This window comes from Atractosteus spatula, chromosome 15 (genome assembly GCF_055471065.1).
Source record: "Atractosteus spatula isolate fAtrSpa1 chromosome 15, fAtrSpa1.hap1, whole genome shotgun sequence".
In the NCBI taxonomy this organism is placed as follows: Eukaryota; Metazoa; Chordata; class Actinopteri; order Semionotiformes; family Lepisosteidae; genus Atractosteus; species Atractosteus spatula.
In genome coordinates this window covers 429,435-453,911 of record NC_142720.1, presented here as the reverse complement: position 1 = coordinate 453,911, position 24,477 = coordinate 429,435, and the positions used below count along the sequence as shown (strand labels likewise).

At 38.2% G+C, this 24,477-nt stretch overlaps 1 protein-coding gene across 1 annotated transcript; it reads right to left on the bottom strand.

Annotated features, from left to right (window-relative positions):
* Nucleotides 1-4,174: 4,174 nt before the first annotated feature.
* Nucleotides 4,175-22,775, bottom strand: LOC148819806 (tripartite motif-containing protein 5-like). Its single transcript, XM_088933967.1, has 4 exons — nt 22,280-22,775; nt 14,687-14,782; nt 14,361-14,498; nt 4,175-6,461 (listed from the first exon to the last, which is right to left on the bottom strand). The coding sequence occupies exons 1-4, from the start codon at nt 22,730-22,732 to the stop codon at nt 6,387-6,389; spliced, it is 762 nt and encodes a 253-aa protein (XP_088790093.1). The 5' UTR covers nt 22,733-22,775; the 3' UTR covers nt 4,175-6,386.
* Between the last annotated feature and the right edge of the window lie 1,702 nt (nt 22,776-24,477).

The following is a 24,477-nucleotide window of genomic DNA, read 5'->3' as shown; positions in this document are numbered from 1 at the left end:
ATGGGAGCCTGTCCCTCTATTGTAAAAATGTACCCTAAGCAGGAAAGAAGCTTCTAACCGAGGTGTCTTTTACCCAGGAAACCCAGCTTCCTGAATAGCGAGCGCTCTCTCTCAAGATTCAAGTACTTGGGTCCAGTCGGGGTTTGGATGATCCTGGAGTAGGGTCTCTCATCTGGTGCGAGTCACAACTTCCCTCTTTTCTCTGCTTCCCTCCTGTCCTCCTTCTCTCTTACTTATTGACTTAACTGCTATAATTCCTGATTTTTCTCAATTTTTGTAATCTCCCATTTATAACAATACATTTTTGCTATAAACTGAATCAAAGGATGAATTTGATCAAATGTTCTTAATTTGCTGAGTCTTTGTAGTAACTTCTAATTTGCAAATTAAAAGAACTGAGGCTTTGGGAGGCTAAATTGTTGTATGCATTTTCAAATTAATCTACCCCTTTATCTGTAATTATTAGGAATCGAATAAGTCCTCCATCTGCCAATAACCCTCTTCTCACTCTGCACTTTCTCTTGTAGTTGGGCAGACAGGCCTTTTGAGTTTTTTTTGAGTGCCCATGTGTTTTCCTGCCAAAAAAAAGATTTTTTTAGGGAGGCAGGTTGATGGGCGTGTGTCTTTTCCTGCAGGTGCTGACGGTCCGATTTCGTTTGCAACTCTGTCGGTGCAGCTGCTGCTAATGAGGTGATGCCGCCCCCCCCCTCCCCCCATGGCTGTGGTCATTGTCAGGCCATTTACAGAAGATCAGAGATCAGTGCCCCCACTGGGGCTGGCGGGCAGGCAAGCAGGTGAGGAGCGGAGTCAGGTGCGCCAGGTCCAGGGGCATTGCCCTAGGCCGCAGTCCACCAGCGAAACGCCTGCACATCAGTCCAGCACCTTTATGGTTATTGCTTCTTGGCTTTATAATAATTAATCTTATGGCTTGATTGGCTGGGGAAACCATGCTTGTGGACTTTGTTTGCCTTAGCAGGTACTTTGTTTTCAAGTTTTTCCTTTGACGTTTATTTTGGTGTCTCTTTTTCATGTTTTAGTTTGTGAAGAATTTTGGAAGAAGTTACAAGAAGGTAAGGATTCTGTTCCATAAAGAGGTTCAACATAAACTTTCTCGTTTGTGTGACTTTTGACTGTTCATGTTTGACCGTTTTGTGCCCGAATAGGATATTTTGTGTTTTATTTCCGATGTGGTATTTTGGTTTCTGGTGAGAAACTTAAATGGTTTTTGGAGAAGGAGGAGACGTTACAGGGTCCAGCTTCCACCCAATGGCTTGGTGGTGCCACCCAGCTACCACCTTCGCCCTTGGGGCAAGCAGGAATTTTGTTTTACCCTGGAGAACCGGTTCCATGTCGAGGGTATGGTCACAGTAGTTACCAGGCTGTGACATGTGCTGGAGGTATTTGGCAGTGGAGTGTGTGGCAAATATTTCCTGCAACATGTGTGGAGCTAACTTGCACTTGTTCAAGTTAAATAAGACCTGAAGTTTTTCTGGATGTGGTGTTGGATCTGGACCTGCGGGGAACATTGGGTGTTTCAAGTGATGGTTTGGTGACTCACCCTTGGCCTCTTCTGAGTTGGGGAGGAGACAGACAATGGGCAATGCTGGACTGGTCATTGTCAGAGGTGAGAAGGCAGAAATGAATGGGGGTGTCAGATGTTGGAGCTTCATGTCCCACTTTAACACCCACTAGTGGGGGGTGGGGAGACCAATTTGCTGTTGTAGAATATATTTCAGGCTTTGGGTGTGGAGACAGAGGAAGATGTGGTTGCAATACCTTTGGGGACCTCTGGGGGGGGTTTCCCTTCAAACTTGAATATTGAGGGAGGCAGGTTGGTAGGTGTGTCCTGAAAGCTGTTTCTTCCCTCTTCCTGCAGGTGCTGATGGTCCGCTTTCGCTTGCAACTCCGTCGGTGCAGCTGCTGCTTGTGGGCCGGGCCTAAGATAAGGTGGTTATCGGGCCTTTGACAGATCAAAGGTCAGGGCATCCTCCCATTCCTGGAACTGGCAGGCAGGCAGGAAGGGGAGCAGAGTCCAGGCAGCTGCACCTTCCCGTCTCCAGAGGCATCGGTCTACTTGGCTGTGCACCAGTGGGATGCCTGCGCATTGGTCCAGCACCTTTATGGACGTCGATTCTCAGTGTTTTGGCTGAAAGGACTAATGAGATGATGGAGGCGTTGGATTGTTGTTTTTCTTTCAGGATTTAGTTTCTGCAGAGAAGATCGCTGTGATTTGGTGGGTGTGTGTTCCTGGATTTTCTTTTTGTGGACCTGTACGATTTTTTTTTTTGGCAGTTCTTGAGATTGGAAGGACATCTGCTTTGTGGTCAGGCCTGTACCGAACTTGCCTGGAACATTCCTGGGTGTGAACGCCGGGCAGGTTTTGCTGTTGCAAGTTTTGGAATGGTTTCTGCATGGAGATGGAAGCTAGGAATTGGCAGCATCAGCCAGTGTCTGGGTCTGGACTGAAAAATACCGTGCAGTTCAAGTGGCTTGGAGGTCTTGGAATTATGCCAGTGAGGGAGGATTTTTCTTGTTCTGTTGGGTCTGTGTTTAGTGGAGGTAACTGTCTGCAAAGCTCTGGATTTTTGCAGGTATTCAATGTGTTGTTTTTTTTTTTTTGTTCATCAGCAAAGTATTGGGAAGTGCTCCAGATTTGTGAGAATGAAGTAAACTCCTGGATTGTTGAAGGACGTTGAAGAGCTCTGATTTTGGGCTCATGAAGATAGTCCTCACAGTCCATATGTATAATCCTTTGTTCCCGAGATGGACATTTATGCTTTTCTTGTATCACTATATGGAGATCTTGAGGCTCAAAGTGTGTGATGACTTGCGGAAAGTAGATTGGTCGTTGCCAGAAAACTAAGTCTATCGTGCCCTGATAAATCAGGTGTAGATGGTTTTAAGCATCCTCGGGCAAATATTTTCTAGGATCAAATCTAGATTTTCTGTGTGGTTCAACCAAGATTGTGTAGGCGCTGTAATGGTAGGAGTCATCTGACTGCCAAATGTTGGAGGTGTGGGAAAGAGGGACATGAGGTGAAGGAGTACAGTGAAAGACTGAGGTGTTCTTTGTGTAAAGAGGTGGTCATCTTTTCAAGGATTGTTTCAACTGTCAGCCTGAGAGTGTGGTAGTCCTCCATGGTAGTTTGAAGGACCAGTTTCCGGGGGATGATGGGGCATGTTGTGGTGCAGTTGATGGGGAGGTAGTTCTGTGGCTGGTCATGGAGTAAGATGTTACTGCTGAGGTGGCTCAGGGTGTTGAGGGAGTTGGGGATTTGGTGGTGAGCAGACTTCTAGGGATGGAGGAGGTTGGTTTGAGAACGACGCTTGGTAAGAGTTTTCTACTTTTTTTTTTTTTTTACTCCTTTTCCTGTTTTCTAGTGTATACAAATTGAATCATGTTTAGCAAACTCCTGTTCTGTCCCAGTCCTCCTTATTAAATTTTGATCTTTAATCCTTAATACAGTTGCTTTTTTCACTTTGTTTCCTTAACCTAACCTATCATAATACATTTGTTTAGTAAAAACAAGTTCATTTATAATATCTGGTATTAGGAGGTCCATTTTTCTTGTGGTCTCTTTTTTCACTTTTGTAAAATGAACTAATTGTGGTGTCTTTATCTATTCATGTTTTTTCTATCTAATCTGTCAATTTAAAAGATTGAATATTATAGAATGTCACCATTAAAAAAAAAAAGAAAGACTTTAAAGCTACCCTTAAAGCAGAAACCTCTCCATTATCATTTATATCCAAATATTGCTCCAAAGTTGGTGGTTTTTTTTAAAGTCCAAGTCCTGTAAGAGCATATTATTCATCCTCCAAATGTTTACCCTTTTATCTAGTCCTAAATCAACTGTAACATAGACCATATACTGTAAGTGCTTGGTCTAAAATTCTTATTTCACATTTTCTAATTTATGTTTAAAAATCTATAATTCTTATGAAATACAGGGTAATATGTATAATCCTTCTCTGTTGGATATAAACTCCTGCACACATTAGTTAAACCTACTCCTTGACTACAATAGCTGTTTTCTCTGCTTTGTGTTCTGCACTGTTCACAATCCATTTTTGAATTAATAAGGTTGAGGTCTCTTCCCATTATCATTAAACCCTTACCCCCTGAAACCATGAGTTGGAATATTATTAACGTTAAATCCAGGACCTTGTCTGGTGGGTTATATACAGTATTTAATGTTACTTCAATGTTTTCTGTCTTTCCAGTAACTAAAATATCTTTTTCAAAAGCTGAAAAGGAGATTTTTTTTTTAATGAAAAATAACCACCCCTCTCCTTGTGGAATGATGCAAGAAAAAGAAAACCTCACTTAAAGCTAATGGCCCTGACTTATTTTTTTTGCCACTACTTCCCCTGGGTACTAGTCTTGGTTTTAGATGCTGATCTCATCACATGGATCTTGGGATCCTTTAATGAGTTTTGATCCCTTCTCTGGAGTGATTATGAGATTAATTTTTATACCCACCCTTTCTCCTTAATTCAAAACAATTTTAAAATTAAATGAGGGTTAAAGTTGATTTATGTAACTAGTTTTAAATTTATACCTCTACTTTTATTCTTGTCACTAATCTTAAATTTCAGCAAACAAAAATAAACATCGTTATGCATTAAAACTGTTATTAGGATCATTGTCCAAATCGGTAAAACAGCCCTTATTTAAAACACAGAGGATGCCCATGTGTTTTTATAAACAAGAATCTACCAATTTGTTTGCAATTTTCTCAATTTCTAACTCGGACCTTCATAGCAGTGTCTCTGGATTATTTCAGTTGTCTCCGACTTTCCATCTTCATCACCGAAGATGTGCATTGTTGCTCTCCCTGCGGGTGCTGGACACTCTGGAGGTCTACTTTAATTTTTTTTTTCTCCATGGTGATCTTGGTACTTTGATCCTGAGTGCCTCTCTTGCACCGCAGTAAAGTTAGCCCAAAGTTGAGTATTCATTTTGGAACATCAATAGCGTTTTCCTGAGACCTCTTGGATACCAAACTACCTGCATTGTTTACAGTGATTTGTTAATGTTTTTACAGCCTTCACTTTGTCATTTGTATGCAACTTTTTTCAGACACGAATGTTCTCATGTCAGTACCTTCGCAAGGGAAACTCATAAAGCCTTCAAGCCGAAGGTATTTTAAAGGCTGCAATCTGGGAGAATTTTTACAAACTAATGAAAGCTAATCAATCGGCTAATGGTCTTCTTATAAATCTTTGCTTTTTGGTTGACGTACAATTACGCACCAACTGGACTACTGTGGAACTTCTGTGTACTTAAGTTAACTATGCAAGAAATACTGCTCAATAGGTGTTTCAGTAGTCTCCAGTTGTTCCCTGTAAGGTTTGGGTTCAAACTTTGATTTCTGACACCCACTCCTCCTCTGTATATAACAGCCCTATACCCAGGGTGTCTCCTTGCCAAATATGAGTTGAGGAAACAGGTTGCTACACTGTGTAATCTTATATACTTTCCACTTGTAGTGGGAAGTTGTACAGTTGCTCTTAACTGCATGTATATTTGCAGTATATTGGTTTTATTCAATAAAGCTGATCTGTATGTAATCCAAGACTATGGCTTTCTCTTCAAATTACTACCATTATTCCTTACTGTCAACATGTAATATTGTACAGTGGGTGAAAAAGCACTCTTTAGCAGTATGATGATACAAGATCAAAGCTACATGGGAGTGACTTAAGAAAATTGTCATCTCTAATTAGCATTGGAAATTTAAAATTTACATTTGATGTAAATAAGGATGCATAATTTTGTAACTTCACAAATATGACACTATGGGAAGGGCATTTTGCAAGGCAGTATGTGTGCCAGTGTGAAGTCTGTTTGGGTCCTGTTTCTATATTTAGACAGAAATTGTGGCAGTACACGGCAAGCTAGGAAAGACATTGTTCACTGGGAAGAGTTTGTTTCCTGTGCTAACTTTTAAAATAAAAAAAAAAGAGAAGGATAGTTGTAGATGTGTTAGTCACTTGTAGCAATGTATAGGGGAAAGAGCACTTAAGATGCCATTGATGACAGCATAGAAACATTTTAAGACACAGGGATTAATATGTTTAGGGAAGAGAAAGAGAAATTGGTCGGCAGAAACTGTGTAAATTTCAGGCTCTTCATTTCAGAAATACATTCTTTAGAAAATGAGCCTCTGGTTCAGATGAGAATTTCAGTACTATATTGTACTGGATGATTCTGATGTGCACAATGATTAACTGCAATGTGCTGTACTGTGTGTCTATATTGTACTGTGGACCTGAGCTTTGAGTGCATCTGTACTGCACATATATGTCCATAATGAGAAGGTAGTTAACAACTGGAAATCCAAGCTAGGACTACATTCTTCTTTCTTGGCTCATCCAGGTCATCATCTCATGCCAGAGGCAGCGGCAGCCTCACAATTCAGCTCACTCAGAACAGGAAAACCTGTGTCGCTCCACCACTGGGGGAAAACGGGGAAGAATAAGATAATCATTTTATATAGATTATAAAACTTTGTCATAAACAAGACGGAAGTTCAAAACTACTGCACCCCTCCTTTGGCACCATGGATTACAATGGTAGAGAGATCCAGAGAAATTATTTCAAGACGGAAGAAAATCCAGTGATATTGGTCAGAGAAATGCAGACACATCCATTGTGGCACAAAGATCTATTCTATAAGTAGTGAAACCAAATCAGTTTGCTGTGTTGAGAGTTCCAGATCTGAATTATGGTTTCAAATAAATACTCATGGAGTAAGGAATATCCTTGTTTAATATAGAAGAGCAGAAAATGACTGTTACACTAACATTTACAGGGGGCTAAATAGTCTGTAAGGAAAATTAAACTAATAATTTTATGGTTACCATTTTTGGAAGTCTGATTTTTTGTTTATCTCTATCTTTCATTTCTTATACCAAATTATGAAAGCTTGTATGTAAGTTCTAATGGAAAAAAATGGTAAGCTAGCATTTACTGCTATGGCATAGAAATGAAAAAGGAACACAGAATATCAGCATACAGTATACAGTACCTTCCTTATGAAAAGAGAAGAGTCAGAAAATTGATTTTCATTATTTACCAAGATTTACTATAATAATCATTATAGAAAAAAACATGAGTTTTTTAACTAATGAATAAGGATAAAAGGCCAAAAGAAATCAAACATAATCAAAAGAAATCAAACATACTGTTAAGGAAATACAGTATATTCACAGATTAATTCTGAAAAAAGGGAAACTCAATTATAACCTAAACAGCAATTAGGCCTTACAAATTCAACAATCTTCAGTGTACTAAAGAAGGATGCAAACACGGGTTACCAAGCAGGCAAGATTTGGTCTGCCAAGGAAAATATTTGCAATTCATGACAGAAAAAATATTACAGTCAAGGAAAACCATAAAATATGCTTGTGACATTTCCAGAATATTAGTCAAATATTTTATACTAATGAATTAAGGAAACCAATATCTTGCCCCTGAAATCCAAAAGGATATCTATTGCGCACATACACCTTCTTACTATAGATGGATAACTGGATAACATACAGATGCAGCCACTCAGAATGCACAGTAATTCTTCTAATTACCTCAAACGTAACATGGTACGATGTGTTATGTAATCCACTGGACAAAGACGATCGATAGGTGGCACTTGTGGTGCATTAGACCTTGTGCTGTCTGCTGTGCATGTTTAAGTCCAGTTAATATGGAATTTTACAACTTAAGGGAAATTTTGGTGGCGGAAAATAAAAACAAGTTTAATGTAATATATGGTTTATTCCATGCTGAAAAGAGAAGAAAGAAAACAGAACCTTTCAGCTGTGGAGCCTTCTTCGGATGCGACACACCCGAAGGTGAGAAGAAGGCTCCACAGCCGAAACGTTCTGTTTTCTTTCTTCTCTTTTCAGCCTGGAATAAACCTATTACTTGTTCCTTTGCAGCCTATGCATGCTGACGCCGCTACCCACCTCAACTAATGTAATATATACCTAAATTACATGCAGTAGATGGCAGTGGTAGCTACTGTAAATATAAAAAATACACAACAGTATTTGTTGTGTATTTTTTTTTCTGTTTTCTTCACAAACATTTTATCCAACAAAGTCTTAAACTCAGTAACTTACAATGGGTATTTTGGAAAAGTTGTAATGTGCTTGTTCTAAATATAAAAAGTTGATATACTTTACCTCATTGAAAGATTATGTTTTATCCTTTTCTAAGAAGACCTAATTAGATTGTACCTGATATTATTATAAAAAAATAAGTTGTACTGATTGAATACCACTTGATAGGGAATATTAATATGGAATTGTGTAACTAAAGAAATTTTGGCAGCTAAAAGTATCACTATGACATTTGTTTTTAAAAACATATATTATCCTTACAGCGGTAGTGGACAATGAAATGCTCATAGACTGTGGGGCTCTGTGCCCAAGCAGCAGTTTAGCACAGGGGTTAAGACAGCTCTCTCCTACTCCGAGGTACACTGTTCAAATCTTATTCAGAGCATTCCTTTTGGTTTGTTTTTTACATAGCCAGATGTACAAAAATTAGTTTATTATTTAGCTTGTTGGGAACGTCTCTTGCCTCTTTCAGGCTTACATCCACATTGAAAATTTGTCAATGCAAATTTCAGCCATGAGTAATCAGCAAACAATTTAACTTTAAATTTTGATTATAAAATATATTTAACACTTACTGTAGTGGCTTTAAAATCATGCTGTATCATGCTGCATTTGCTGTGTATACCATATATTTATATACTGATTATATCATACTGCAGTTGGTTACTGCACAGTATCATACAGTATATTGTAAGCAAGTTAAACAAACAGGGAAGAAGGGTTATTTTTTCAATTGCCGGGGACTAAAGAACACACCCAACATGTTGAAACCATACTATGACAGTGAAGACAACATGTTATACCTTCAAGTGAGCCAGTTACTGTCTGTTGTTTACTGATGTACTCTGTGGAGATACTCACAGTCTTGTTACTGCATGTGAAATATTTTAGACCAAAGTGCTCAAGATCCTGACTGATTTTACTTTCTATTTGCCTCATTTAACTGAAATGGACAAAGAAGACGTCATTTAATTTATTGAAAGGTCCTCTGTTTTATTATCGGACACACCGACTCAAACTTGTATCGTACAGCTATATGGATGTAGGCAATGCCACCCCAATTAAACAATGTACTTATCGCTAAACTAGAACTGTTGCGGAAGGCGATGCACTTTACATTATTTGCCAGAGCACAGTTTAGATCAAGCAAGCAAGTCCGTGAAGTTCCCCTTGTTTATTGGTACCAAAATGTGAGGGGACGTCATGGTTCTGTACAAATTTCAGAAAAGTGAACACTGAAACTCCACCAGAAATCGTATTTCTACTGTATAACTCTAATGAAGGACTGATGGCTGTTCCCTTATTTTACAGGGTTATTCCCTGGGAATTAGACACAAGAAGATCATGGAGAATGTTGTTGCTCTATGGGAATTTTTCTGTAAGTTGAAGAGTTATGGAGGAGACACGTTGTATCTCGTCTCTTTTCCCTTTAGATTGGAATTAACCTTTACATATTCTATTGCAGCCCCACTTTCAAACGTCTTTAACAAATATTTTGTTTGTTACAAAGGAGGGGGGTGTTACATCCCACTGTGGAATGTGGAATAAACTGTTTTGCTTGGGGGACGGGGATGAATTTTCAGTCTCCTGCTCTCTTCCTCATTGTTTATCATATTTTAACATAAAGAAATTGCCAATCGAATGGCCTGTTTTATAAAAACACTAGTTTTTTCTTAGTGCATGTACTACTTTTCCGATGTGTCACATGCGCAAATGGCATGAAATCATATTCAAGATATGCCTAAACATAGCGTACAATTAACTAAGGGTATACTATATAAATATACTGTACAGTAAATACAGAATGATGCCTTATGGTTGTAAAGCCACTGCAGTACAGTATGTGTGAAATATATTCATTTGTACTGCACCATGGTGTACCTTGGTCAGAGCGGCCTATTTTACAAACTAGAACACACAGACCTCCACCCCCAGCAGAGCATATGTCATCTCTGCATACACTGGCTCAGGACACACCATCCCGGCCTCTCTGCTCGCCACTGTCCAGGAACCGGGCGATGCTATTCCCAGTTGTCTCTCTCTCCTCAGGAAGCACCATCAACCTGGACAGCACAGCAGAATGCACAGATGCCAGTGCCACGTACGTTTCTCCCAGATAACTCCACATCTTGCCCATCAGTTAAGAGAAGGAAGAGAAATTGTATTTGCGGTGCATTGGCATAGATGGGAGAGCAAGAGCCGACTCTTATGCCGCTCTCTGTTTCAGAACTTAGTGACTTTTAAAACTTACCAGGGGTGGACCACATCTGTAAATTTCGATTGGTATAGAGGCAAAAGGGCCTTATCTTGTATTCCCCAGGAAAGCATTCATAAAGCTTACATTATCTGAATGAAAAAGAGTATGTGACTAGATAAATGAAATGCTTTGAACAAAGAGGTGCTCGTTTCCTCTGTTTTATTCATCTGTGCAGCAATCAAACGATTTGATTAAACAAGGGAGCTTGACGTTATTTTTTGTCAATGAAAATAAAAAAAATCCTTTCATGTTTAAGTTTCCTTCTTTCAATTGTATGATTGTATGACTAGTATGAAACAACTCAGGGTTATTGTTATGCTAGGGCAGGCAGTGACAAGCGGCCAGATGTTGCCCCGGGCACCTAGCACATTACAGCTGTTCAAGAAGGCCACTAATTTTTCAACAACAACAATAATATAATCAAATTCTTATACTCCTTCACTTGTACATTTTGACAAGGTTGTTTTAACTACAGTACATTTTGCTATCAATTCTGTTGCAATAGACTATGAAATGCCCATAGTTTACAATGTAGGGCACTGTGACCAAGGTACAGAAATAAATATATTTCACAGGTACTGTACTGTAGTGGCTTTAAAACCATATGGCATCATGCTGTATTTACTGTACATATAGCATATTTATATAGTATACCCTCAGTTAATTATACGCTATCAATTCGGCATGAGGGGTGATTAGATTTTCCAGATTGGGACCCTCAACTGATGTGGATGGATCAGAATAATCAGTTTTCTAAATTCTGAATCCTTTCAGTAATGCCTGTTGCAGTCAGAATTCTGACTGTTTCATCTGTTTTATTTTAAATTGCTCTTTAATTTAAGACCAAGCAAGTGATATCTACGGACATCCCTTGTTTCTTGAAGCTTAATGCAGTTGATTATGTTTTCTGTTCAGTATAACCATGTGATTTCTTCATTTAATGTTTGTAGAATGGCAAAACATGTTCATGGTAAATAGGATATAATGGAACCATTTGAAGGATATATAGGAACAAAATTGTGGTATGTTTGCTCAGTTTTTTGAAACTGCAGCTTACAAAAGTCCTTCCTTGTATTCCTTGCTAAGTAGTGGCCCCAAATTTACGGGTGTTGGTACTGTAAATGCCATGTCTGTGCAATTCTTATCTCTCCCCAAGATAGTGGTTCAAAGTTCTTGTAGCCTTTGTAGAGCCACAAGGAATAACAAATCCCACATTATTCAGATATGCAGGCATGGAGAGTTATCTGTTACCAAGAACTGAGTACAAACACACCCTAACATCAAATAGTATGACTTAAAGTTTCAACATATTGATAAACTGTTCATTAGTTACAGGTAATTATAAAATAACCCTTTTTTCCTTCTTTGTTTAAATTAAAGAATTCTGTGAAGAACTCATTGATCACGAAACCATCACCTATAATAAATCATGCAGATACAGACATGCCGTAGCCAATTAAAAAAAAAAGTTTAAATTCTGTTTTTGGACTGCACAATTTTGTACAACCAGCAGGCGGTGCAGTGAATGCATAACCTGGCATATGGAAGCCCAGTAAGTCTTTGTCTGCTCACTACTGTACAGTACGATATATGGTATTGTGTAGTAATCAACTGCAGTATGATATAATCTGTATGTGTGAAATATTTTTCATTATCCAAATTTAAAGTTAAATTGTTTGCTGTTTACTTGTTGCTGAAATTTGCATTAAGACCAAATATAAATGATCTCAATGCAGATGTAAACCTCAAAGAAGCACATTGTGTTCACAACAAGCTATAGTGTAAAAAAAACATTTTTTATATATCCAACTGAGTAATTGTGTTTTTATAAAATAGCCATACTTTCTTTTTTAAAATTAATATTTAAAATAATGCAATACACAGTTTTAAATGAATAAAAGTCTAAATAGTAGACAAATTAAATTCTATAATTGGAAACATATTGTCTCAAGGGCTCAGCATTGAGCAGGATTTGAAACCAGGCATTTTCTGGCAACAGCCCAAATGCATCTTTATGCCATGTTAAGCTTTTATTGCTTCACCTGCCAGTTGTATGAAAAGCACATTGTGGTTTGTTGCACTGAGGTGTCTGCACTGCAAATTGCTACATTATCCAGCACACATTCTAAATGGCTGGATCTGTACAGTACATTAAGTACACAACAGAATGGAGACGTACTGTCAATAAAGAGCCAGAAAATTCATTTCAGGGACAAGAAAATACTATTTTTCAAAGCTACCTTCTAGAATATGAACCCAGTTATCAGTTTAAAGTGAAAGTGAAAGAGGAATTACATCTAAGTAGATTATGATTATGGAAAATCAGAGCATAGGCATGCACTGATTTTGTGCAATGAAATGAAAGATTTGGAGTCTTTCCATTAAATGCCTTGTTACAAAAACAGCCTAGAATATCTAAGAGAAACAGCAGTATAAATTAGATCTTTAAGAATAAAACCAAATTTTCTTCATGTTGACACATATGCATAAATCTCAGGATTAAGCCGGGTAGCCAGTGATTTCAAAAGAATGCAGTGAATTCAAATTAAATTAAAATCTATATATGTAAGATAAATGAACATAAAAGTACTGCAAAATAGATTTGGCCATTTTGCCCAACTTGTTTGTTCCTTTTCAACCACCATTTGATCATTTTTGACCTCAACTTGTAGAACAGACTGGCGACTTGTTCCACTTGTTCCGGGCAGCTCTGTTGCTAAGGATCTGTGCCTGTGGCTGGATGGTTGCCGGTGCCAGCAGAGGAATCTTACTCTGTTGGGCCCCTGAGCAAGGCCCTTAACCCCAGCTGCACCAGGAGTGCTGTATAAATGGCTGACCCTGTGCTCTGACCCCAAGCTTCTCTCCCTGTCTGTGTGTCTTGTGGAGAGTAAGCTGGGTCTGCTAAAAGAAATTCCTAATACAAGAAATTGTATATGGACAATCACGTGACCTTAATACCTGTATCTCTCTTTACTTGTTTCACAATTGTGAGCATGTGTCCTTATTTCAGAACTAAGTGAAGGGTTGCTTGCCATCTGAGCTACCATGGCTCCAACATACTGTACAAGACATTACATTAGCTCTTTCCAAGACTACTGTCTAGCTCCTGACTGGAAAGTCCTGGGTTCAATCCCAGGAAGCTACATCACTTGCCCTAATTCCTTCCAGACTCTTTTGTAACAATAACATACATTAGTTTGATGTATTGCCCTTGTCCTTGCTTTTCAGATATTTCTAGCAAGTTTAACAAGATCTTCATGTCTTCAGCTAACACTTGGTTTATTCTTCACTCACTATGGGGGCCTACTTTTCTCATCCTATGGCCAGAAGGTTGGCTGATAGCCAATGTGGGTTAAGCCAAATTTCATTGTACCTAAGTGCTCAATAAACTTTAGATGCTGTCATTCTTCATGAAGTGATTCTGGTGGGCCAGTAGATGGCATTATTTCATCTCTATGAGAAATTCCAAGGTGATACCTCAGTATGATGACTTCTGACTGTACTGTAAGAGCTCCCGTCTTTTGGCTGAGGAATTGATCCAAAGTCCTAACTGCTATGTATTATTTCAGATCCTGGGGCACTTTTTATAACAGACTTATTAAATGTATTTCATAATCTGGCCTTCCTTGAAGTTATCCATTAACTCAGTGGTGGAAGCAATTTCTCACTTTTTTACCTGATCTGCTGTATGAAAAAATGAAACCCAAAAATAAAAACTGAAATTCTGTTATTTAACCTCATTAACCTTATTTGACCTCTTTGGCAGTAATATTTATAGCTGAAATACATAATTTCATCAGTAGACAGCATAAATGACAAATTTCACTTTTGTTTCACTACTAATGCTTTTCACTGTAGTTTTACAGGTAAATAATGTTTAAAGTTGACAAATCAGAAATATTACATACAGCTAGCAATAGGAAAGTACTTGTACAAAACACTCTGAGTGTCCCATTAAGGGTCTGTCTCTGAGTACCTGCAGAAAGGACCGCGGTTCACTGATCTCCATCCCAGTCAGCAGGGTCTTCGCTCTGACTCTCTGCTCCTCCAGTTTCTTCTTCATCATCCTGAGGGTCTTTCTCTCATCTTCCAGTATCCTTCTGCAGTTCCGTATCTAGTATTAGACCATTATTGCAGACAATGTATTGTACTGTACTGTCTAGTAAAGACCTGGCCTCTTCTGCAATGCATTCAAATACCTGGAGAACAGATAAGCTAATAATGATACTAGAACAGAACATGAGTGATGTAGTGTATTACAGGAGGATCAGCACTGTTTGAAGAGAATTAAACTATACTCACTCTCAGATTGTTGCATATAGCTTCCTGCTCTTCACATCTCTTCTCCATGACTTTGGTAGTGTCCATCAGAATGTCCAGTGAACTGTGCACTTCCACCTTTTTCAGGCAACACAAGATTACAAGGAGTAATGATGGAAATACATAGGGAGCTAATTTGAATCAAGCATGTTAGACCTGATCCAGAATGTATTGTTCATTTAACTTACAGATACAGCCATTCAAAGTGTGCGGCACAGACACGTACCGCGGGTAATTGGCTACGTCATCGCATGTCATCGTGCGTCATACTGCGGTACGTGATTGGTTGACCGACAGGGGCACTCGTGGTGCGTTGGTCGGTTGTAGAAAGATTTAAATGTCTTTACTGTGCCCGTTTAAGTATTGAATATTTATATGGAATTTTACCACTGAAGGGAAATCTTAGTAGCTGAGCATAAAAAGAATAGGAGCATAACGCGAGTGAAGGCCATAAATTATATTAATTTTGAACATAAACATACAGTATTACAGTATATGGCTGGTCTCGGTACTTAATTCATGTACTATATTCATGTACTACAACACAATAGTACATGCTGTACAATGTCTGTTGATACTGTTTGTGTAGGGCTGTTTCACCATTCCTGATGTGACCTTGTGGGTGGTACTGAGGTCAATGTTCCTGACTTCTAAACCACAAGTTGGGTGTTCAAATCCAGCTGATGCCATGACTTTTCTTTTAACAAACATTTCTTTAAAAAAATAAAATAGCAATATTATGGACAATTAATTGACTTTTTATATTTCTAAATATCACAACATTTAAAGTCATTTTTAATAACAATGAATAGTCACCTTCTTTCCTTCTGACAACGGTCCCTGCTTCTGCTTCCTGCTTCTATCGTGTGTGTGTGGGGGGGAATCCCTTTAGATCTCCCTTCAGATTTAAAAGGTTATTAATCATATCTTCGGTGTTGCATCTTCCCAGTGTAGCCGATCTTTTGCTGCCTGGGTAAACTATCACAAAGCTTTAGAGAACTTAACATTTCTATTATCAACAAATTGTAAATATGAAATTTACATTGGCATTATTAATTTTTCACTTGAGTGTATGGAGGATTGTCAGCTGTCACTGAGAGCAGACCTCCCCTCTTAGGCTGCACGAACGATCTTTTAAATTTTTATAGAGAAATGGAGGCTGTACAGTATGCGTTACAATATAAACATTTATATTGATTTAAATCGCATTTTAATTTAAATCGCAAACGCGTGTTTAATTAAATGTATTTTTTTATTCACAATCAGACAAATGCAATATAAATTGTTATCTTTGTCTTCTAAGTATCTTAATAAACTTTCAGCATAGCTTTCTCCCCGTTTAGATTTATTTTTCTTGGGATTTTGGGATCAAACGTGGAAAGATTAGATTGTAATCATTTTTATTTTTTAAATACATTTTAGAAAAGTGTAATCAATACTAAAAAGCTGTATTTATATAATACCACTCGATACTTATATTAATGGAGTTTAGTTGATACTGTTTAAACCATTTGACCTTTTAATTATTTTTAATTGTATTACAGCATTGTACACATGCTTAAAAGAGAAGAGAGAAAATGCAAACCTTCTTCAGGTGTGAGGGTCTAAACTAAAAATTAGACACAAGAAGAGAAGAGGCTCTGGTGAAATTTCTCTTTTTTTAATTTCTCTTTTTTTCTTGGAAAAACATCTTCCAATCCGGATCCAATCCGGATCTTTAATCCGGGCACAGAAGGATTAAAAAAAGTCAGACAGGCAGGAGGGAGAGTGAGTTCTAAATAAAGAGGTATCCAGGTAACAGTGAAACGGGCGGACAGTCTGGGGAGATCGCCCGTTTTCCATATAAATAGTTCCCTGGTTCCGCACCCCTTGTTGTTACTCTCTCTCTTTTCTTTCTCGCTCTCTCTCAGGCTGGCGGGCTTGTCTTGTGTCTCTCTCTCGTCTGGGCACGGGAGTGCTGCTGGAAGGTGTTGACGGAAATACCTGATCATCAGCTCGAAAGATTTTAGTGCTCTGTGTATATTCTAATGGCAGTGGGGGCAGGGTGTGTGGGAACAGGTTTGGTTGAAATTGCATTGGGGATGTTCTTCACACCTGAAACATTTTCTCTGAAAGCATTTTCTTCCCAGTTTAGCTGATCTTGTTACAGCATGTTACAGTTTACTATTATTGACCATATTAATTTTAAGTGCTTAATGCCATTTTTTGACCACGCACAAATATTCTTATGTCCATATCTTCTCAAGGGAATCAGTGCGAATTGTAATACTAATTAAATGACCGCGGGCACTTTCTACCCCCTCTGACAGCAGGAACATTCCTATTCTTAGCTCAGCAGCTCATTACAATACAGGGTGTTCAAACCGTTTTTTTTTTACACAGTGAGACAGCGTCACGTTTTTCCGTGTTTACAAAGAAAGTGGAATACAGTGATACTACCTGCTATATAGATACATATTTTTAGATATTTAGACCCTTAAATTAATATCATTATTAATAATAATGATAATAATGATAATCAGCCAGTGAAAGCTCTGTTGTCCTTCACATGAATGCCTGAAACATTTTACCGAACCCAGGATTTTACACTATATTCCCCATTATAAAACGGATAATTCCGGTCCTGAAGTCTGATTACCTGACATACATTCGAAGAAGTCCTATATTTTCTAATATAGGCACATCCCGGAATTTTGACTTCACTATGTGATGAAGACATTTTAAAGACTACTTCTTAGCGTAGATAAAAAAGCTTGGATTCCCATGTACAGTATCTTATATACATATCTTTTTCTGTTGTCTTTGTTGATCTCTTGAGGATCCTTGTGATATTTTGAGCTCTCGTTGAATGATAAAAGTGTAGCAGTTTAAATCATTTTCGTTGTTGGAAATTATGAAACGCTCTGTTAAAAGCAAGAGAGTTTTTATATCTGTTATAGTAAAAGAAAATGCCCGACGAACTAGGGATTGAACAGTTTTTCAGTGCTTGTACAATCGATGGAAATGTTCAAATAAATGTGCTAAAGAAATAAACAAAAAAGTAAGTTATTCCTTTATCATATTGGCTAGCTAATGTCCCATCCTTGTTAGTTAGATCAACGAAATGCTGTGGTGTTACTTTTTGTCGATGAAAAAATAAAGTCTTTTCATTTAAAATGACGGTTACAAATAATGTGGACCAGCGTAATACTTGGAGTTTTACTGGTGGAGATCATACAGCTGTGTCTGGATATCTTGGTCAAATATTCGGCTAGTGTGTATTGTCTGTTTAGGGTTCTGTAGCATTCCTGGCTGGACAGGAGGCTCTACTGTACACAGAGGGGGGCGGGATGGGGGAACAAGCTGCCCAGCCGTGTGGTTGAAGCTGATACCCTGGATTCTCTCCAGACACAGCTGAATGAGCTCCTCCAGTCAGGACAGAAGACTCTACTGTACACAGAGAAGGGCGGGAGGGGGGAACAAGCTGCACAGCCGTGTGGTTGAAGCTGATACCCTGGATTCCCTCCAGACACAGCTGTATGAGCTCCACCACTCAGGACAGGAGGATACCCTGATACCCTGGCTTCTCACACAAACCATAAGAATCAAGTAATAGGTTTATTCCATGCTGAAAAAAAGAAGAAAGAAAACACATTCCATGTAACTAACGTCGGGCAATGTGTTTTTTTTTAATCTAACATTGACAGCCACATCTTAAATCTTGTCAGTCAGCTCTTTTTTCTCTATTTGAATTGTGGTGATTCAAATAACTTGGAATAACAAGTGGTCTCAAAGTCACCAAGCTCACAGAGCTTCAACAACAGATGACAACTTCCTTAGTCCTTCCTAAGTCTTCCTACAATTGTTAGACGGGGTGGGGATTATGAATGAATAGAAACATTTTATTAAAAAAACGTTTGCATTTGTTTGGGAGCTATATCATGTATTCTTCATATATAAGATATAATGATGTGTTCCTGCTTACACATTGCAGCTTTTCAGTTAAATATACAGTATTATCGCATATGCCTGAAATTGGAGATGCTCGCTGCGTGGTGAATAGCGACTAATAAGCTGTGAAAACATTTGTCTGTCTTTCTGTAGGGGGAAGGGAATCTGATCTGATCTGCAATCGTTGGAAGACTCGCCCCCTTCTACTTTGAAAATACCTGTGAAACCGGTTTAATTCGTCACAGCCAGCACTCCCGCAGAGAGTGATGAAAACCACGCTGCGCCACTCCTATTTGGCATTTTAGTTATGGAGGCAGAAAGACGCACCCCCCACCTCTGGGTGCCTGATTTGTCATTTAGTTTGACAGTAAATGTTTATATTGTAACGCATACTGTACAGCCTCCATTTCTCTATAAAAATCTAAAAGATCGTTTGCGCAGCCTAAGAGGGGGGGTCTGCTCTCAGTGACAACTGACAATCCTCCATACACTCAAGTGAAAAATTAATAATGCCAATGTAAACGTCGTATTTACAATTTACAACTATTCATTGTTATTAAAAAATGACTTAAATACGAACATGTTGTGATATTTAGAAATATAAAAAGTCAATTAATTGTCCATAACATTGCTATTTTATTTTTTTTAAAAAAATGTTTGTTAAAAGAAAAAAGTTGTGGTACCAGCTAGCTTTGAACACCTAACCTATGGTTCAGAAGTCAGGCACCTAGACCACAGTACCACCCACAAGGTTACATGAAGAGTGGTGAAACAGCCCTACACAAACAGTATCAACGAACATTGTACAGCGTGTACTATTGTGTTGTAGTACATGAATATAATTATATTGTTATTAATTTCTTTAGATACGCGATTCCATATTATATTCCCTATAAATCAAATTCTAAAAGTATGCTTGTTGACTCCGGTATCGAGCGTATTCGCAGAAAAGCTTATAGACTTCGATGGTTAATGTTTAGGGAGAAATGGAATACTGGTGTGTATTTTTTCTTACCGAGTACCGAGACCAGCCATATACTGTATGTTTATGTTACAAAATTAATATCGTTTATGGTCTTCACACATGTTATGCTCCTATTCTTTTTATGCTCAGCTACTAAGATTTCTGTTCAGTGGTAAAATTCCATATAAATATTCAGTACTTAAACAGGCACAGTAAAGACATTAAATATACATATACATACTGTATACAGTACAGTTTTGCATAGAGTAATATGTTTATGTTCCTAAATCAATATCTTTTATGAGCATGTGAAAGGCATGGTGAATCGGAGATTCTCAAAAATTACTGTACTTTGCATGATTGGAAACAAATGCGTGATTGGATCAACGAAATGCTGTAGTGTTACTTTTACAAAGACAGTCAATGAAAAAAAGAATGTGGACCAGGGCAATACTTTAAGTTTACAGCTTGTCCAAGGTCATTCATTATAAATACTATTAGTAATATCTTCGGTAAAGACTTTGATGGCGACAGCTCAAACATGAGAGGTTGAGCTTCATTAGCTCCACTTTGCGGAAATTCTGGATACTATTTTACTTGCGGTATCATGCGGTTCTATTCGAGAATTTACAGTATACAAAATAATGCGGTATCGCCTTTTTGTTTTGAATGGCTGCATCTGTATGTCACATATCTCAGCATCGTAGTATTCCAGAATTCATGACATAGCCACAAGTCTATAATTCAATTATGTAATTGTCTGGTATTGTAGACAATCAGAAATTTTATACTTAGAATATTAGACATTGGATCAATAAATACACAGAATACTTTTATGACCATTAGGAATAAATTCAGCAAACAGCATTCACCCAGATTGAACACAGAGATTAAATGTATTCAAATAATAAAAATAAAATTGTCTTAACGTAATAATAAAATGTAACAAAGACATAATGACATATAAGTCAAACTGTTGTTATATAAATTGGGTTGGGTTTGTGCTGGATGCAATCCTTTACATGTAGACCAAAAAGTCCAAAATCTTGTTTAGTCTGACCACAAAATCTTTTCCTGCATGGCTGATGTATCCCCTAAATGCTTTGTGGTTTTGTTCTTGTCATGTCTGCCTTCTTCCTTTGTCAATCAACAAAGATTCTTAATGCTCAGATACTGTAGTCGAGCTGTATTGTATGCTCATTTGAAAAGCAATATAAGTTGGGGTTTTAACCATGGTAACATATTGGTATACTATTTAAAGTTTATGGAATATATAACTATTAAAAGTTGCTTGGTCTTTGAAAAAAGATGCTAATTGGATTTTAATGATTTTCGTTTTTCATAGTGGTGATTGTCATACTTTTTATTGCTCTATTATCTTTTTTTCTGAACTATAGACTCTAAATACTGTAGCACTTATAAATGATGCTTTTTCGTCAGGTCATAGCAGTTCTGCTCAAAATAATACTTAAAATGATTGTTAGGGGGAGAATCACCCTTCTTCTTTTTAATTAGAAAACAGCCACTAACCACAATTTATTCACAACTAGCCCCTTTAATAAACCATAGTGGCCATGCCATGAAGTGACAAAAGCTAGGGCTGGGGCAGTAGCTGGGGACTTATTAACTTTTAGTTTACATACTGTATAGTGGCCAGTGCTGTTGTCACAGTTGTTGTGTTGTCCTGCTTCTTTGTTTTTGAAGTTTCTGTTTACTGAAAGTTTTTTTTTAAGCTCAAATAGTAGGACAGGTGCCAATCGATAAAGATTAACTGACACTACATGTAAGTATTGTTACAACTGGCAACCTATATACGGTCTGTTCATTAATTAGCCTCCAGCTGATATATCTGACTATACCCAAGACATCACCAGGACACCCCGACTGTCCTTTTAGCTCAGGAGCTCTGACCAGGAAAGGGCAGAAATAAGGCCTTCCAGGAGAACTGAGCATGAGAGGAAGGTGAAAAACAAGACATTACGCCACTGGCAACAGGAGAGGGCTCAAACTGTAGAGGAGGACATTGCAGAGTAAAGATCTCTTAACTTAAACACGATGATGCATGTTAGTATCATCCTTTTATACACCAGGGAAACCTGGGATTTTCACATGCCTCTACGGAGTTCTGGAGGCTTCTACTCCACAGAGTAGAGCTGTTTTTTTGGATTTAATTTAATGGAAAATCTAGAGGTGTGAATAAATATTACTGTTGTGTTTTCTGGAATTCATTTAATTACTGACAGCGTAACAAATATGACTTTACTCTGGGCAGTTGCATTAAAATGACAGTACATCACCTTTAAAATTGTTAATCAAAACATCAACCCATTTCTCAATTTTATCATAGAATGTTTTTATTCCAGTTTCACTACGAGTATGAATATGGAAGGCCCTGTATATAAGTACACAGTGGTATGGAGTTGTATTTAGCACATTATACATTCACCCGCACTCACTAAACCTCTATCTCAGTGTAATTTCACTGTCTTATTTTGTCTTAACAGTTAGTCAATGTGAATATAAAGAACATATAAGACTCTCTCCATCTCAATCTCCCAATCTCTCTGTCAGTGCAGTGCTACTACAGTACATGTTACATTTGTATACCTAAGAAGTTACCTAAAGAATCCCCTCCTGTCTCTTCTCTTCCTGGTGGGTGGTATTTATGCCTTACCCCTTACCTTGTGCCTCTCTGCTGCATCTTCCACAACCTCTAAAGTGTGCCCCTGATGTTCCACTGCCTCCACACAGGACCAGCATGCCAACACAAGGTCAGTCTGGCAGAAGAGCTCCAGTATTTTCTGGTGCCCCGGGCACAGTGCCTCTCTCTGCTGCAATATTCCACGACACGAGTTCTCAGGTGCCCTCTGCCTCCTCCTCACCCTGCGCCCCATCCTCTTTTCTCTCACATTCTCTGACATGTCCCTGAGATGCTGGTTGGACCAGAGGTTCGTCTCCGATATGGGGGTCCTGCACACTGGGCAGAGGGGGTCAGGGATTGTGGCGGCCCTGTGACTTTCCATGCACTCCCGGCAGAAGGAGTGACAACAGGACTGCAGTGTCACAGGGTCTGTGAAGATATCCAGACACACGGCGCACATGATGTTCTCCTCCAGGTGCGATCCTGAGGCCATTCTTTCTCAAGACAAACAGCGAGGCAGTGCAGTAGCTGGCAGTGGATTCTCCTCAATTGATGTTAAATATACAGTGCAGTACTTTCACATTTACTTCCTTTAGATTGCGTGCATTTCCAGTAAAGGCTTATCTGCAGACACATGAAATACCTGTTATCACTGCATATCTGGGAATTTCCAGTCTTATGGCATAAACAGCCAATCACAAGACCACAGCAGTATCGATGGGGACCATAAAATATCAAAGTCTCTGAATATCCTAGTGAGTAAAATATACAGAATCATCAGAAAATGGAAAGTGCATCATACCACCAACACCCTGCCTAGATGAAGCTGTCCCTCCAGTCAGAGCAGCCGTAAGATCAGGAAGGACTTTGTATTTGCAATAAAATGAAAGAACTGAAGCTTTCTTCTGCATATTGTGTCCTCATTCATTTATTGTTTTGACAAGACAGCATTTAAAGTTGTTCACCTTTGCTCAGTGGTGGTAGGATTTCCTAGAAGACCGCTGATTTGGTCCATTTCTTCATCTTGTTGACAGTGTGTTTGAATTTTGTTTTTACTGATGGAACAACATGAATTAATATGTATACCAATCTTATTTGCGTCTGCTGTATGTTCAGCCTCCCCTTGATTGCCGATCGATGAATAGATGGACGAAAAACAGCAACTGCTTTTGCTAAGAGGGGAATATAGTACAGGGGATATAATGAGGGGAAAAAATACAGAAGAATACCCGTACAAAAATAGAGAACATTAGAGAAATAATGTTTCTCTATAACATTAGTTCACAGTTTACATTTCTAATTCTATAATGATTTACTGATTTACTATTTACAGATTAATTGAATAATTACAAAGATTTATAATACTATTTTAAGAGAAGATAATTCTAGCCTTGTATTATAAATAATATTGACTATGCTATTACCGTACACAATAGACTAGACTATTAAACTGTACTAAGTTTTGTGTTCTTTGCTAAGAAAGTTAACCCAAGAATATTCTTATGAAATATAACTAGAGTATATCATATAAAGATAAAGTAATAAACACATAATAATAATAATAATAATAATAATAATAATAATAATTGCTTACACTTATATAGCGCTTTTCTGGACACTCCACTCAAAGCGCTTTACAGGTAATGGATCCCCTCCACCACCACCAATGTGCAGCATCCACCTGGCTGATGCTAATAACTATGCTATTACCATACACAATGATCTAGCAATTAACTCACAGGCAATGCTTTCAATGGCAGGAATCAAGATTGTAGCAGACTGATATGCTGGCAGCCGATTATTGACAATGTGCTTCAGTAATAACATCACATCCTATTTCCCAGATCAAAGTGTAAAGATACTGTACCATAGAGTTTTGATTTTGGTCTAGCATTAACTACATACAAATGGCCAGCAGGGGGAGCTAAAAACTAAAACTGAAGGCAGAATACCAAGTATGAAGGAGAGGGGGCAGGAGCAGATAAATGAGGCACAGAAGAACAAAAGACATGAAGAAAGGGCAGGGAGTGGGGAGGAAATGGGCATGGTGTCAGGGAATCTATTGGTAGAATAGGAGGATCCTTATGCGTATCTGTGAATCCCACAGAACGCGGAGTAGCACAGGGACAATCCAAAAGACAATCCAAAACAAAATCCAAAAGGCGTGGTCAAAAGGCAGGAGCAAAGATTTGGTACCAGATTAGTCAAAAGGTTTAGAAACACACAAGATAATACAAC

Excerpts from the sequence above, each read along its gene's own strand:
- LOC148819806 (XM_088933967.1), bottom strand. The coding sequence starts at position 22,732 with ATGGCCTCAGGATCGCACCTGGAGGAGAACATCATGTGCGCCGTGTGT. Across the intron at positions 14,499-14,686 it reads CTATATGCAACAATCTGAGA|ATACGGAACTGCAGAAGGAT; the intron begins GTGAGTATAGTT and ends GTCTAATACTAG. Across the intron at positions 6,462-14,360 it reads AACCGCGGTCCTTTCTGCAG|TGGTGGAGCGACACAGGTTT; the intron begins GTACTCAGAGAC and ends GTTTTCCCCCAG.